At 38.5% G+C, this 16,267-nt stretch overlaps 1 protein-coding gene across 1 annotated transcript in view; it reads right to left on the reverse strand.

The window, feature by feature from the left end:
* MED12L (mediator complex subunit 12L) overlaps positions 1 to 16,267 on the reverse strand; it is a 378,565-nt gene that overhangs the window by 18,814 nt on the left and 343,484 nt on the right. Inside the window, exon 40 of the mRNA XM_088839846.1 lies at positions 12,997 to 13,208. Coding sequence (XP_088695972.1) covers positions 12,997 to 13,208 — 212 coding nt within the window. The remainder of the gene's footprint in view (positions 1 to 12,996; positions 13,209 to 16,267) is intronic.

Below are 16,267 nucleotides of genomic sequence, written 5' to 3' on the forward strand. Positions count from 1 at the left end.
GCCATCTGGAGCATACAAGGATCGCCCTGACCTATCCAAGTAGCGCTCAATCCTCCGAACAGTAAGCCATTAATCAACCAGATCTTTACATGACACTTCTCGAATCTGTGCTCGCTGACAGCCTCATCCAAAGTCCCTGAAACATACTGCTGTGCTTCTTGGTGGGGACAACACATATAAATTATCACTTTTACACAAGAAAAGAACAATGAATTATTTATGTGAGTTAGAACCTTGAGATCTCTAAGTGGTCTAAAATGCCCATGCCCTTTTTTGGCTTGGAGGTAAACAAGATAAGATCTACAGATCTTTTTCTAGCTCTTCACTCTTCCTTTGCTTCCTAAAGAATCTTATAAAAGAAACTGATTTATATGCGGGGGGACAGGAGGCCCAAAACACTAAAAGGGTAAGTATCTGAGTTACTGGCAACATTCTTTTATTGACAGATAGTTGAGACTGTGGAAATTTAAGAACTATGTAAACTATTTTCATTTTTAAAATCACAAAATTAACACTCAAGAAAAAGCATTATAACTTTGAAAACAAAGAAGGGGTAAAATTTTCTATAATTCACGCATTCTTCAGTGAACCATTTTTAGTCCAAAGGTAAACTGCTTATTTATAAATAGACTATGTTTCTTTCCAATGCTATTTTTTGCCCAATTCACTCCTTAAGTGCCGGAGGTAAGGGCTCTAAATACCTCACTCCCTAAGGGCTTTATAATCCTATTTGCCCTGAATGAAAAATATCCCTCTTTTCCCAAACTGAAATGACCTCCTGCTGTTATCTGGTTTTTCCCAGAATAATGCCAGGAACAAATTATTTCAATTTGTAGAAGATATTCAATCTGCTGAGTAAAGAACAGACGACCAAGAAGTTCTTTAGTAACTTTTGTTGTTGTTCAGCTGCTCAGCCGCCCTGAGACCCCCAGACCGCAGCACGCCAGGCTTCCCTGTCCTTTACTCTCTCTTGGAGTTTAACTTAAAATACGCTGAATGAGGGCCAATCCTCCAATGTGGGAATAAGTAAGAGAACTAGAAATTGGAAGTTAGTAAAAGTCTTAAAATATAAATAGGATGGTTTTGCTGCATTCAGGAAGGGACTACATAACGTACCATCCAGACTGGGACAGGCCAGAGACCACTCCTGGCAAATCATGACTTAGGGTCACCTTTGTCACATGTAATTTATTTATCTGCTATTTTCAGAAAACTATCGAGGCTTCATTTCATTAAAACAAAATCAGTTCCTAGCACTGTATCCGGCGTATAGTAAGTGCTGAATAAATATCTATTGAGGAAATCTAAAATTTAATTTAGTTTATCTGCTAAAGAAGAGATCCAGATAAATAAATAAATTAGTTTACCAAGTACTTTCCAAGTGCCCCATGTTTTTCAGTATCATCTTTTGTTTTAAAAACTCACTTTTTAATTCAATTCTTAGCATCTGTCATTCTAATGATTTCTTCTTTCATTAGTACCTACAGAGTAGCTCAACTGCCCTCTTATTCTGCTTAACTGAAACAATCAGAGGCAACGTTAACTTCACGTTTTTGTGAGTATAAACGGCAGCTCAGGAGGCTGGTTTCTGATGGAGTATTTGTGTCTAGCCAGGTGCCACACTGTGGTCTGGCTTCAGCTCCCTGGCTCAGGTACCCAATTTACAAGTGCCAAGGGAGTAAGAAACAGTTAACTGGGCAATTCTGACAGCTACATTAACCCATCTCTACCCTGCGAATTCCTACAAGGTAAATTCCTTCCATGTTTGTCTTTAAACACTTTGCTTTAGGTTTGGCTCTGGATAAGAAATAGCAATCTTTTATTTTCTAAAATTTCCACTTCCTAAAAACTTTTTAAAAAGCTGTGCTGTTCAACAATGACTCTTCTTCCTGGCCTTTATAAGAATAAGTCTCTCTCTTACTGCTTTATTTTTAATTAGACAAGACAGTATCTGAGCTCAGACAGACACAGACTGAAAACCTCCTGCGTGACTGGAAATGAATTAATGCAGTAGGTTTAAAATTTTTGATAAATCGTCCTCAAAGACAATTTTCAATCTTCTGGATCTTCTTTTCATTAGTTCACTCTCTGAGTCAACTGAGAAAATGCGAGGCTCTCTTTCTAAAGGAGAATTGGTTATGACTCCAATTAGCCGACAGTAAGCATTACAATCAGCAGCACTTCAGGATCAGGAAACTTCTCTCCACTTAATTCACTAGTAATGATATTTTCAAATTCCTATTTAGTAACCTGCCAATACTATTTAAGAGTTGTGAGGAGAGAGAAGTGTTGTACCTGAAAAACCACAGCCAGATTTTGTGACTCTGAAAATGCTGCTTTGTGTTTCTGACAATGCTGATTTAGGAATAATAATAAAGGTCACCCAATGAGAACCAGTGGGTAATGTTTCAAACTACTTGTTTGGAAGGTACTGAGTAATGGCTTCCAAGGTTAAACAACAAACCGTGTGAACTAAAAGCTTTGGCATCACATTACACGGGTATATTTTGATTGCAGACAAAGATACACAGAAAATTCTTTAATTAAAAGAGATCTTGCTGACCATTGTGCTTGATTCTTTCATAAAGCTTTCACATCAAATATGACCTGGTTGGTGATCAATTAACAGTAACATTAACTACTGGGACAAGCAGGTTCATTTTGAAATAAACACACTTCAATAATAAACCTCGATAACAATAAACAACTGTCAATGTGCTCATAAATGATGACTAAAGCATATTGATTAGTCAAATATATGCATTCATTAAATTTCTAATATTGGAGACTATTAAAGAAAGATAAGAATAGTGAAACGACAGCAAACATATATACACACGTTTCCATTTATTTGAGTGAATATGTAGGTTATATATAACCCTTTAACTTTACTTAATGAATAAAATATTTTGTCTATTTTTTAGAAAGTAAAATCAATGATAAATGCAAATTATATTGTTTAAATTACATTATCATCTGAACAGTAATTGCCCTACAGCAAACATAAACTATATGCAAGGTATTTTTAAAATTTGATAAGTTTAATTCAAGCTTTTAACAAACTTTGCTTGCTCTCTGTATATTACAAATGTCAGGAAAAACTGATAGAAAAATTGATTGTTTTCAGGAAACTCTGCAAACTTTCCTTTGCCTAAAGAACAATTAGTGGAATTGCCTGCATGGCAGTATTTCATCACCTAAATATTGTCAAAGTTGTATTTGCAGTTAAGGTTACTTTCATCAATGTACAGAAAATGTTACCCATTAAATTCGTAGTGAAACAAGTTGACTTACATTCAAATCTGAGATGTGTGCTCTGTTTTATTCTAATGCTTCTTGGGTTTATGTTGTGGGTTGGCTACCTGATATAGAAACCTATAAGTAATTTAGTGCAAAGCATGCATTCTTAGCTAGCCCAGGCAAAGCGATAAGAGGTGAAGTCTTATGACATGCATGCACAAGACCTATGCTCAAAAAAAAAAAATCTCCTCCATACCGGAAAGAAAACAGAGATGATGGGTTCTGTTGAGAATTTAGGAAGAACCGGTGAGTGGGATGTGATGAGTAGGGCATTTTCATAACCACAGTTTTCATTGTCTTGCATTAGCCTATGAGTCAGCATGCCATGCGTTCCTCCACTAATGATCTGAGTTACCACAGAGAGAAGCAAGAGCTGGGAATAGATGGGTTTGAAAGTGGGACTGAGACGATGGTGCACGAACTCACCTATGTTCCCAAGCCCAGGCCACAAACGTTCACTGGTTTCTATACCATACACGTATATGATGGGAAGCACAAGGCAATCAAAGGGGACGACTTCCAGAAATAAATTCTGTTGAAGTGTACATGGGCAATGCATTCATGATTTTGTGTCACGGTCTCAAACATAAACCAAGTGAGTACAGTGAAATGAAGACTGTAATTATTACCAGCTATAGAGGAATAACCTGCTTCTCATTTTGATGTTCAAAGAGTAATGCTGTAAACATTTACTTAATTAAAAAAAAAAAGAAAGAAAAGAAAGTATAAGGAATGACAGCAGGGGTGTTACCATTATGTTGTCAAAGTCTTCCAGAAGGGAGACAGCAGAGTTACAGAAGTCCTACAGAAAGGGGACAGCAAGAAAACGGCAGACAATACAGATAAGATTTTTTAGCCTAATGATGTGGGTAGCCAAAACACATAAGAATCAGTTCATCTTAAAACAATGTTTCAGGGAGTCAAGACTTAAAACCCCAGGCCCTAAGATAGGTTATATTAATTTATATACCAAACAATATCACCATAGGCTGGGACACAAATAATATGACAACAGTCATATAATGGAATAGTACCACAACCTGGAGGTTAAATGGGGACAGACAGGAAGTAGAGAAGTGATCAGAACCAGATAACTTCCCAAAACAAAAGGATGCTGGGCCCCCCAGTGTAAGCCAAAGAGTGCCTGAGACTTTCCCAGCCCAGAATCAGGGGAGAAGAGCTCAGGACATTTGGGTCACATGAAACAGACGAGACATTAAGTGAACATGGCATATACTACTGGAGGAGGTCATTAGATTGTTCCATTGCCAGTAAATGCAAATGAAAACAGAGCATCACTTTAAACACACATTCAATCAACCAAAATAGACAAAAACTATTTACAGTGCCACTAGTGCTTACATGCTAACAAGGAGTCTAATTTATTAATAAAAAGGAAACTCCATGCTGGGGGAAAAAAAATTCCTCTTCTTCAAGTCAATGATTTCCTTGCTTAATCATTTTATAAATGGATTCTAAGTGACATTTTGTTTGAGATATTAAAGTTTTTCTGTTCACTGAGTTTTAGAAATAGTGATGACATTAAAAATTCACAACCTTAATTGAAAAAAAAAGCAGTTTACTATAACAAGAATTAGAAATAACAGGAAGAATTCCCCAAGCAAATAATATCTATTCTCACCATTTTAGGGGTAAGTATATAATTGTATCTATTCATTTGTCTTATATCCAACTCTATCACTTTCATATGAGTGGTTCACTTTCTCGCTCCTTACCCCTATTTTCTCTCCATTCATAAAAATCAAGTTGTGTATCTTGATCTTCAGGATCACTATATTTGCACAATCAATTTCAGCAAATGACATGGGCACCTTCCTCATCATCCAAGTGAACAGAGAAATACCAGCTATTAAGTAATAAGCAGAGCATCCACTTTCCTGGACACAGTTTCCACCCAAGGAACAAAGTGATAGGTATTAGGACATATTTACTAGCTCAGTGGGTTTTGTTCTCATAAATTCATTTCTGCCACTGAGATGTACAAAAATCATAGTCTCGGAGTACGTGCATGAAAGATTCTTGTCAAACTCAAGATTTGTTTCAATAAGACTGATCTGCATACCTTTACCAAATAAGAACCAAATTATTTTGAAATATGTTCAAATTATACAATCTGATAAATTGCAGAAGGGAAAATTTAAATAGCTAGCAGAGTTATAAAACATGCTTAAACTCACAGGTAATCAGAAAGTGCAAATTAAAATGTCATAATACAATACCATTTCACCAGCTCTGAGTGAGAAAATTAAGGTTAATCAAAGTTCAGTGAAGATGTGGAGAAAGTATTTCCACTTTGGAAATATAAATCTCCACTTCTACTTCCACATACATACCCTAAAACTCTGCACAAACAGAAGTGTACAAAAATGTTTACTGTAGCACGGTTAACAGTAAAAAAAAATTGGAAATAAATGTTCAGTAACAGAATGGATAAATGTTAACACTTATAATGTAATAGCACCTAACCAGACAAGCAAATAAAATCAAGTATAACAAAGTAGATATAACTCAAAATTAGTCAACATTAAAAAAAAGATGTAAAACAATACAATAATACCTACATAAAGTTTGAAATCTGAAGGTGATATTATATAATGTTTGTATCAGTGGATGCAAAAATAAGTAGTAAAAATATAAAAACATTAATAAGAAAGAAAAACACAAATTCATGATAATGATCACCTCTTTACAGGAAAGAAAGGAAATGACAGGACACCAGGGGCCTCATCCATGTATTTATGTTAAAAAAAACAAAAAATCTAGAGCAAATGTGGCAGAACATTATTATTTAATAAAATTAGGTGGTAAGTATACAAGTCTTTTGGAGAAGGCAATGGCAAGCCACTCCAGTACTCTTGTCTAGAAAATCCCATGGATGGAGGAGCCTGGTAGGCTGCAGCCCGTGGGGTCGCTAAGGGTCGGACACGACTGAGCGACTTCACTTTCACTTTTCACTTTCCACTTTCACACATTGGAGAAGGAAGTGGCAACCCACTCCAGTGTTCTTGCCTGGAGAATCCCAGGGACGGGGGAGCCTGGTGGGCTTCCGTCTATGGGGTCACACAGAGTCGGACACGACTGAAGTGACTTAGCAGCATACAAGTGTTTGCTCTATTATTATCTAACCTTGTATGTTTCAGAGACACTGCTAGAGAGTGAGTAGGAGTGAAAGATCAGAGGAAGGAAACATACACCAAGGTGATACCACATCCATAAGGGAGATCAGCTACCAGACAAAAAGGATGCTGCTTGTCTTAAATGGGCTCTATCAGTCCGAGAGGGCTGTTTTCAAGTTGTTACAAGGGTCACTTCTGCCAAGGCGCTAACAACTCTGGAAGTCTCTGACTCCACTCAGTGTTCTTTCATTAAAACCTTAGAAGGGTGTCAATTGCCATTATCGCAGGGAGCCCCGTCCCCTTGCTGGTGACACGGATGCCCTGCAGAGCACGCAGGGCTAGTGTGGGGGCCTGCTGAATCCCTCTCTCCTCCACACAGTTTCAGGGAGGGTCTCCAAGCCTTCTCTGAGCCCAGCCATGCTTGCTGGCAGGGACAGGTGATAATAAGACTTTCTGTAAGGCGCTGCACTCTTCAGTTCCTATCCAATGCCAACATGAGAACAAGCAAACCAAGTGCCAACTTCAGGAGATCCAAGTAACCATATGCTATAACTGAGCACATCATTTTTACCTGGCAGAAATCCTCCTCTTTAATGTCATGAATATCCTTAGGACTCATTATTTATAGCCAGTAGTGCATTGCTTTCTTCCAAATCTGCTCAATCAAATGAAGATAAACATAACTTTTGTCTATCTTTTACTGGACTCTCAAACTCTCTAGCATTATTCCAAAGAACACAAGATGACTGTGTACATCAAAAAGGAGAAATCAGGATTAAGTGATATCATAAACCAAGGTAGAAAATTAGGTCCTCTTCCTGTGTCAAAGCTTAAAATTCCTTCAAAACCCCCTTCCCTAGAAGGTTGATATGGTGGGGGTGGGGAAGAAAGGTATCTCCTATCAGAAGAAAAATATGAGAAATAATAAAAAGGTAACTGGAAAACAATTTAAGCAGCATTTGGCATTATTATAAAAATTCTATATTTCACAATAGTTCTCATGGGATATGTGGGAAATAAAATACAACAGTGAAACTGGAATCATCATTGGGAAGTTTGTATCACAGACTTTAGATGCTAAAGAAGCCAAAATGACTATTAGGGAAACCAAACAATGTTTCTTTTTCTTTGTCTCTTCTACTGGTGTCCACGAAGTACCAGTCATAATAGGACAATGAATGTAATTATGCAAGTAAAGCATTGGATGTACATTTATTTTTAGTCCTTAACATATTTAAGAAAATAAAGATCATTTTTATGGGGCAAGGATTTCCTCTGAAATAATACAACCATAAAATAATACGAATAAAACAGTAACATGAAGTATGGCAGTTAACGTTTTTTGAGAACACACTATGAGGTAGCCACTGTTCTAAGGGCTGTTACACACGTTAAATCATTAATTTCACAAGAAGCCTATGAATATCGCATTAGCTCCATTTTATAGATAAGCCTCTGGAGCAGAAAGATGACAAAGCCATGACACTGGGTCCCATTTCAATAAGGGACACTGAGCAAGGAATGGAGGGAGAGCATTTTTACCTTTCTGGATGAAGACTGTAACTGGGAAAAATAAAAACAAGTTTCCTCGCCAAAACATCTTTATGCATGTCAATATGCACTAAAGTCATAAGAAAATACACTTGCTTATAATCAGTCATTACGTCAAATAATCTGATTAACAATACCTAACAATATCCATGTATATTTAGCACCATTTTTCTAGCACTAGCGTTAATGTGCAACCCTATTAATATATTGCTGGGGAAATGTAAGATGGTTCACAACAGAAAACTGCATGACCAACTGAAGCTGATATATTCAGCCTCGGAAGCAGAATCAGTTACTTTATAATGGGACTCTAGTTTTCCTCATGCACCAACTAAGGCTAGAGCTTCCATTACACATCAACTCTCTCCATTAGATGGAAAGCGGCTAGGATGACTCTGCCAGGTCTGAGACATATCTGGAATTCAAGAGCTTGGGCCTTCTCTTCCCCACCTATATTTTCAAAACAAGTGTAGCAGAGGTCACTGTTGGGAAGAGTTTCTGGAAGCACTCAAAGAAGAGCTACAAGATGAATTTGTGGATAAAAATCACATTGCTAAGGATTAAGGTTGGACTTCCTTGGTGGTCCAGTGGTTAAGAATCTACCTGCCAACATATGAGACATGGGTTCGATCCTTGGTCCAGAAAGATCCCACATGTCATGGAACAACTAAGCCAGCACACCACAGCTACTAAGTCCGCTCCCCCTAAAGCCTGTGCTCTGCAACAAGAGAGGCCCCTGCAGTGAGCAGCCAGTGCCCTGCAACTACAGAGCAGCCTCTGCTCGCTGCAACTGGAGAAAGCCCGCATGCAGCAACAAAGCCTGGGCACAGTCAACATAAACAGATACAGATTTGTTTCAGCGTTCCAGAAATAGCTGCTCAAAACATGAATTCCTTCAATAAACACCTCATAGATTTCTACCCTCTGCTCAGTAAATGAAATGATACAAAGTATTATAAAGACCCAATGTTTGAGCTAAGAAGAGAAGGTCAGCTAGCAGGTGGGGGGTAGGGTGTCACTGTACAACCAGCCGAAGGAGCAGTCACACCCAGGGTTTGGAGGAACAGGTTAGTTTTTAAAAGGATCTGTCACAATACCAAGATCAATTTTGAAAGCTAAGATAATTTGAAATTCTCCATCAAGCTCGTTACATTTAAAAAATTGGATATCTGTAATTAGGAAATTGGTAAGATAAGGAGGAAAATGATACCTATTTCATCTTCTCTAAAAGAAGCCAAAGCTGAGAAAGAAAAAACACAAGTTTTAAACAGCTAGAGAGAATCACATTTTGTGCATGCATTTAACTTGAGAAAATGTTGCTGCCAAAATCATAATCAACTTTTCTTACTATGAAGCATATAAGTCAGCACTTAAACAGCAAATCTCATCAAGAATAAAATATGAAAACAATGTATCAATATCACTTATATTCCATATAATTCTACCTTGCGTTTTTAAAGATTACACGGCAACTTGTTTTCTGCCACAATACCATATTCAGCTAGAGTCTATGTATATTAATCCATGATCTACTGGGAGAAAGGAAAGGCACTAACATTTCCCTCAGAACCTCCTTGGTGCAGGCAATCTAGAAATGCTACATACAATCTCATCTGCTCTACGGAGGACCACTCCACCCTGTGTCTGCATCATGGATGCATTCCTCTTCCTTTAAAGAATACTATTTCTCTTGATTAACGAACACTTTAAGAATGATGAGGTAGGAAAAAAAAAAACGCCTGCTTCTGTTAAAGAAGAATATAGGAGAGGAGTAGAGGTAGGTGACTATCATACAGGCATACCTTGGAGATACTGTGGGTTTGGTTTTAGACCACGGCAATAAAGCAAATGCGGCAATAAAGTAGGGCCTCGTATGTGGCGCTGGTGGTAAAAAACCGGCCTGCCAATGCAGGAGACCCAAGAGATGTGGGTTCAATCCCCGGATTGGGAAGATCCCCTGGACAAAGTGAGTTATCTGAATTTTTTTATTTTCCTGTGCATCTAAAGGTTATATTTAAACTATACTGTAGGACTTCCCTGGTGGTCCCGTGGTTAAGAATCCTCTTGCCAATGCAGGGTACATGAGTTCGATCCCTGGTTCAGGAAGATACCACATGCCACAGGGTAGCTAATCCCATGAGCCACAACTACTAAAGCCAGCACACTCTCAGGCCCAGGCTCTGCAACAAGAGAAGTTCAAGGCCCACAACTAGAGAGTAGCCCCTGCTTGCTACAGCAAGAGAAAGCCCAGGTGCAGCAACGAAAACCCAGAGCAGTCAAAATTAAATCAATAAAAATTTAAAAAATAAACCACACCATAATCTAGTAAGTGAGCAATAGTACTGTGTCTTTTAAAAACTACGTTTTAATTAAGAAATACTTTAATGCTAAAAGACTGTAACCATCTGAGCCTTCAGAGAGTCATAGAAATAACATAGATCACTGAGCACAGATCACCATAACAAATATAATAATAATAGAGGTTGAAATATTGCAAGAACTACTAAAATGTAACAGAGAGACACAAAGTGAGCAAATGCTGTTGGAAAAACAGTCCTGAGACTTGTTCAATGCAGGGTTGTCAATTTGTACTTACTACAAACCTCCAATTTGCAGTAAGTGCAATATCTGTGAACAACAACAAAGCAAAGCACAACTTAACAAGGCATGCCAATACAATCACTGTTGTGCAGTTGAGCTTTTACTACTTGGAGAAATTACTCCTGACTTCTCAAGGGGAAAAACAAAAGAGAAAAGAAAAATCTAAGATGTGATAAAATTACTACAAAAGAATGAGTTAAATTATCAGTTAATTCCTGTTAGTATCAGCTGTACAACCTTAGATGGTATAAAAGGATGCCATGCTAAGTCGCTTCAGTTGTGTCTACTCTGTGCAACCCTATAGACTGTGCCCTCCAGGCTCCTCTGTCCCTGTGATTCTCCAGGCAAGAATACTAGAGCGGGTTGCCATTTCCTTCTCCAGGGGATCTTCCAGACCCAGGGATCGAACCCCTGTCTCTTCAGTCTCCTGCACTGGCAGCTGGGTTTTTTTTACCTCCAGCGCCACCTGAGAAGCCCATAAAAGAATAGTGTAACAGGTATTTTTGAGTGGTGTGAATAATGGGGTCCTATAGGTACATTTTAGGTCATAAATCTACCTCCAAATATGCAAAGACATTTTTGAATACATGAAGATTTTTCTATTGAATTCCCTTTTAAAAAAAATTCTTTTGCTTCAGGGGAAACTGCTTCTCATGGCTGATATCAGGAAGTCAATTTTTGAGGACCGACATTTCACCTATAACCAAGCTGACGAGCTGCTCCCAAGTGTTAAGAACCACTTAGAGAAATTCAAATCGGAACTCATCAGTAACCGTCTGAAAGTTGGCTATTAATAAGTCAAATAACACCTTGTGATAGAAAGGTAGATAAGAAAAAAACATACTTAATGGAAGGTAAATTTTACTTAGGCTTCTGTTACTTTAAAAGGGAGTTGAATTCATTCTAGTAGAGTGATTATTCAGCTTCCAGTAAATTTTTTCTCCTTGAGGATTGGAAACAGTGGTGTAACTATTTTTGTTCATCCTCAGAAAGAGCTAAAATCCCACTGAGGTTTTAAATGACTCCAAACTTGTTGCTTAGAGAAAAACCAAGGCTTTTTAAATATTTTCATCAAATTCTCATCATTTCTGTGTAAGAAGCAACTTGGGCCCATCCTTCCTAATACCCAGGGCGTCTGAACAATCAGATCGCCCTGGGAGGTCAAGGGAGATGAGAATACTGTGACTGCTATTTACATTCTTGTGTGGGTCAAACTAGATTGCTCTCGCCTGTCCTTCTTAAAACAAGGGTTAAAAAAAAAAATTTTTTTTTTAATGGATCTGTTAAGACTGCACACCTAACCCTACCACTCCCATCCCCCAAATAAGTGGACTGAGTGTGCTGAAAATTGTACAATGGAGGTACATTTAGAAAGTTACTCCAAATACAAAGACTATTTCTAAAAGCATTGGAATTCCTTGCTAATTTGAAAACCTGTGGTTGTTCTTAGAGCAGGATGCACTTGGAGAGTGGCTACTGCCTTTGTGGATCATAAAGTACCTTACTCCAAGGACAGATGTGAGATCTAAGATAATCAGCATATGAGAGTGCAATGTTTACAAGTGTTTCAGCAAACGTTTAAGTTCTCTCTTGGTGTTAGCAGCTATCATTAGCATCATCAAACGGCAATATTCCTAAGAAAACTCGGAAAACACAAAAAGAATACAGAAACCAGAAGAAAAAGTCATATTCTCACTTCCTTCCTTTTGCTTTAATGTATTTGTGCAGATTTGTAGTTTGAGTCTGTATGAAGTTTTGTGTGACTTCCACCAGTGCTTTGTTAAACAATCACTATTATCCAGAACGTTAAAAAAAAAATAGGAAAAAAACATTTTTATGCCCTATAAAAGTAGAAATAATACAAATCAATAATTAAAGATATCCATATAGTCTACTCTTTGCCTTCTATAGATTTTGGTGAGGTATATAGCCAGAAGTATAAAGCCAGAGTCAGGGCAATGCAGGGCATTGTAGAAGAAAGCCTAAGGAACATCAATGCTTCAGAGATACAACCTCAAAGTAATACAGCAAATAATGAATGAATCATTTAAGCATAGCTCAAAGGAGCACAGGGTATAATGATAATCATAACAGAGAGTGAGGGCTCAGATAAGGTCATCTCAAGGGTAAAAGTCTTGCCACTAGTAAGTGGTCAGAAAATCATTAGCTCTTCTTTTTGTTTTCAGGCATACTTTTAACCAACTTAAGACTTTTCAAGTTCTTTTTTGATCAATGATAATGGTAAAATACAAGGAGGGGAGAAGTATGTACAAACCTGTACAAGAGAGATATACGTGCACTCACACAGGTAATCAGGGATGCCCGTGCAGGAAGAATCAGTCACACGCCCACATTCCTTGCTAGAGGAACTAATGAAACGCGGAAGACACCGCTGATCTGGACAAACCTGTTGGAAAGGCCGCGTCTGGGCTTGCCTGAGAAGCCGCTGTTGCTGCTGCTGCTGCAGAAGCTTCATCTGTATCAACTGCTGCTGCGATGTGATGGCATGCAGAGAGGGCGGCTGCATCATGGCCCCCGAGCGCCGCTGCAGCATGTTGGACAGAGCTTGCTTGGTATTGGAGGGGACGAAGGAGCCAGCAGGGTCCAACCGGGAGCCACCTAGGAAAGCAACCAGAAGGGCTTTCTGCGCATGCGGATGCAACTCTTCCTGATTTTATCAAAAAACAGAAATCTCAGCTTCGGAGCCTCCTTTTAGGAGCACACTGGGAAGGAAAGCACTGCCTCACCCTCTACAAATTTGAAAGATCAGTTACGAATTGCATAAATTCCAGACAATGGGGTGGGCGATGTCCAGTGAATGATACTAGTTGAATGACTTCTCAGAGGGCCCACTTTGCTTGGTAAAGTGAAGCACCTGAGATGCAGAATCCTTGGCACAATTTCAGAATCATGCAGGTTTTAAATTATGTGAGGCCCCCAAGAACATGTTGTGTTACGCTGTGCTAAGTTGCTTCAGTCATGGCTGATTCTGTGATCCTGTGCACTATAGCTCATAAGGCTCCTCTGCCCATAGCATCCTCCAGGCAAGAATACTGAAGTGAGCTGCCATACCCTCCTCCAGGGGATCTTCCCAACCCAGGGACTGAACCCACGTCTCTTCCGTCTACTGCACTGGCAGGCAGGTCCTTTACCGCTAGCACCAACTGGGAAGCCCGGGAACATGTTACTTTCACAAGATTTGTTGCCTTTTGTGGTGTATTTTGTCAAGTGTGCTAAGCCAGGCAGAGAGACCCTTTTGATGTTCATGGTATTTAAGTTTTTTTAACACAACAAAATAAAAATGCCTGTTTTGTGGTATAGAGGCATGACAATACTTCAAAAACTTGAAATGCTTGGAAACTTCAAATACCATGATTCCAAAGAAAAAACACATCTTTTTTGAAGTGCATAACTAAAATAAATAAGAAATGTCAATTATAGTGAGGCTAAAAAAAGCAAATGAAAACCTTAACACATTTGCGTACATAATCTGTCAAATGCCTTTAAGATGGAAAAAAATGACGAGATTTGCTGGTTTCAAATAGCTGCCAATCCTCAACTCATCATACAGTTTGTATTCTTTACTGTATGTAAGAAAACTTCTCTATAAATACCTTACAAATGTTACACCTTTTTTAAAAGCATGTGGCATGACAGAAACAAACACTTTAACACTGATCACTGGAAAAGCCCACATTCTTTTAAAGACTCAGTACCAAAATGAGCAACACGGCTTATGGAGTCATTCAACAGCATCTGAAGAACATTTGGAAAAAAGTTAGAGGTCAGTTTGAGTTACGTGGCAAGGTAACTTTTGTTGAAGCAAGAACTGAATGTACACAATACATATAAAGTTAAATGACTCATTTTATGCAGGACATACTTTTTCAAGATTAGACTATGGTCTACTCTCTTTTAATTTTCCTAACTTTCATATAATCTTATACCTCTGAATCACCTAAAGAAATAAGAACAAATATGCTGAACCCTGCTCTATTTTCTTTATAACTTTCTCAATTCTCACCAAATGGTGTTTATTATTCACATATGTTTCCTTATAAACTTTACCATCCTGCTGTGTATACAGGAAAAAGAAAGAGATTGCTAAAGATTTGTGTGTGTGTGTGTGTGTTGTGAAGAGCACTGTTTTGCATTTTTAAGAATGTGCGAATGGACTTCCCAGGTGGTCCAGTGGTAAGGAATCCACCTGCCAATGCACAGCCATGAGTTCAATCTCTGGTCGGGGAAGATTCCACATGCCGAGGATGATTAAGCCCATGCAACATAACCACTGAGTCCGTGTGACACAATTGCTGAAGTCTGCATGCCCTGGAACCCATGCTCCACAACAAGAGGGTACCTCCACTCACCAAAACGAGAGAAAGCCCTCATGCAGCAACAAAGACCCAGTGCAACCAAAAATAAATTTTAAAAAATGTATGAATGGAAGCAGACTGTATAAACTCTTCAACTCCATGGGATACATAACTTTATAAAACTCTACTAATTCACAAATGTAAAATCCCCATAATTAATTGTTTTCCTCAATTTTTTTTCTTACACATCATAAAACATTAAGACTTACCTACTACCTAAAGTCTCCCTACTTATGAACACCTTCTACAGTGTTCTGGGGTAAGGGGAAAGGGTATGTGCCTATATAAAATAATTAACCTTCATTTTAGAGATGGTCCTTGTGTTTGACTTCAGTATCTAAAAAGTTTAAAAGTGCTTAAATTCATAAGGACCTTGGAAGTAAGGAGAGAAAGTCAAAAGAGAGGATGAGCATGTATTCTTTCCACACTTACTACTGCCTTGAGAGTTTGCTCTTGAGAGTCCTTTGGTTAGCAAGGAGATCACACCAGTCAATCCTAAAGAAAATCAACCCTGAATATTCATTGGAAGGACTGCTGCTGAAGCTGAAGCTCTAATACTTTGATGTGAAGAGCTGACGCACTGGAAGAGACTTTGATGCTGGGAAACGCTGAGGGCAGGAGGAGAAGGGGGCAGCAAAGGATGAGATGGTTGGATAGTATCACTGACACAATGGACATGAATCTGAGCAAACTCTGGGAGATAGAGAATAACAGGTAAGTCTGGTATGCTGCGGTTCATGGTGTCACAAAGAGCTGGACACAACTTAAGAGACTGAACAACAACAAAAGTTCGCCCTTTGTAGTCAGCATTCACTCACCCAACAACCTACTTTTAAGGCCCCAGCCAGTCTGGATGAAGCACAAGCTGGAATTAAGATTGCAGGAAGAAACATCAACAACCTCAGATACACAAATGACACCACCCTTATGGGAGAAAGCGAAGAACTAAAGAGCCTCTTGATGAAAATGAAAGAGAGTGAAAAACTCAACATTCAAAAAACAAAGATCATGGCATCTGGTCCCATCACTTCATGGCAAATAGATAGGGAAACAATGGAAAGAGTGAGAGACTTTATTTTTCAGGGCTCCAAAATTACTGCAGATAGTAAATGAAGCCATGAAATTAAAAGATGCTTGCCCCTTGGAATAGAAGTTATGACCAACCTAGATAGCATATTAAAAAGCAGAGACATTACTTTGCCAACAAAGGTCCATCTAGTCAAGGCTATGGTTTTTCCCATGGTCATGTATGGATGTGACAGTTGGACCATAAAGAAAGCTGATGGCAGAAGAATTGATGCT

The sequence above is a fragment of the Moschus berezovskii genome, chromosome 1 (genome assembly GCF_049115385.1).
Source record: "Moschus berezovskii isolate FMDL1 chromosome 1, NW_MosBer_1.0, whole genome shotgun sequence".
NCBI lineage: Eukaryota > Metazoa > Chordata > Mammalia > Artiodactyla > Moschidae > Moschus > Moschus berezovskii.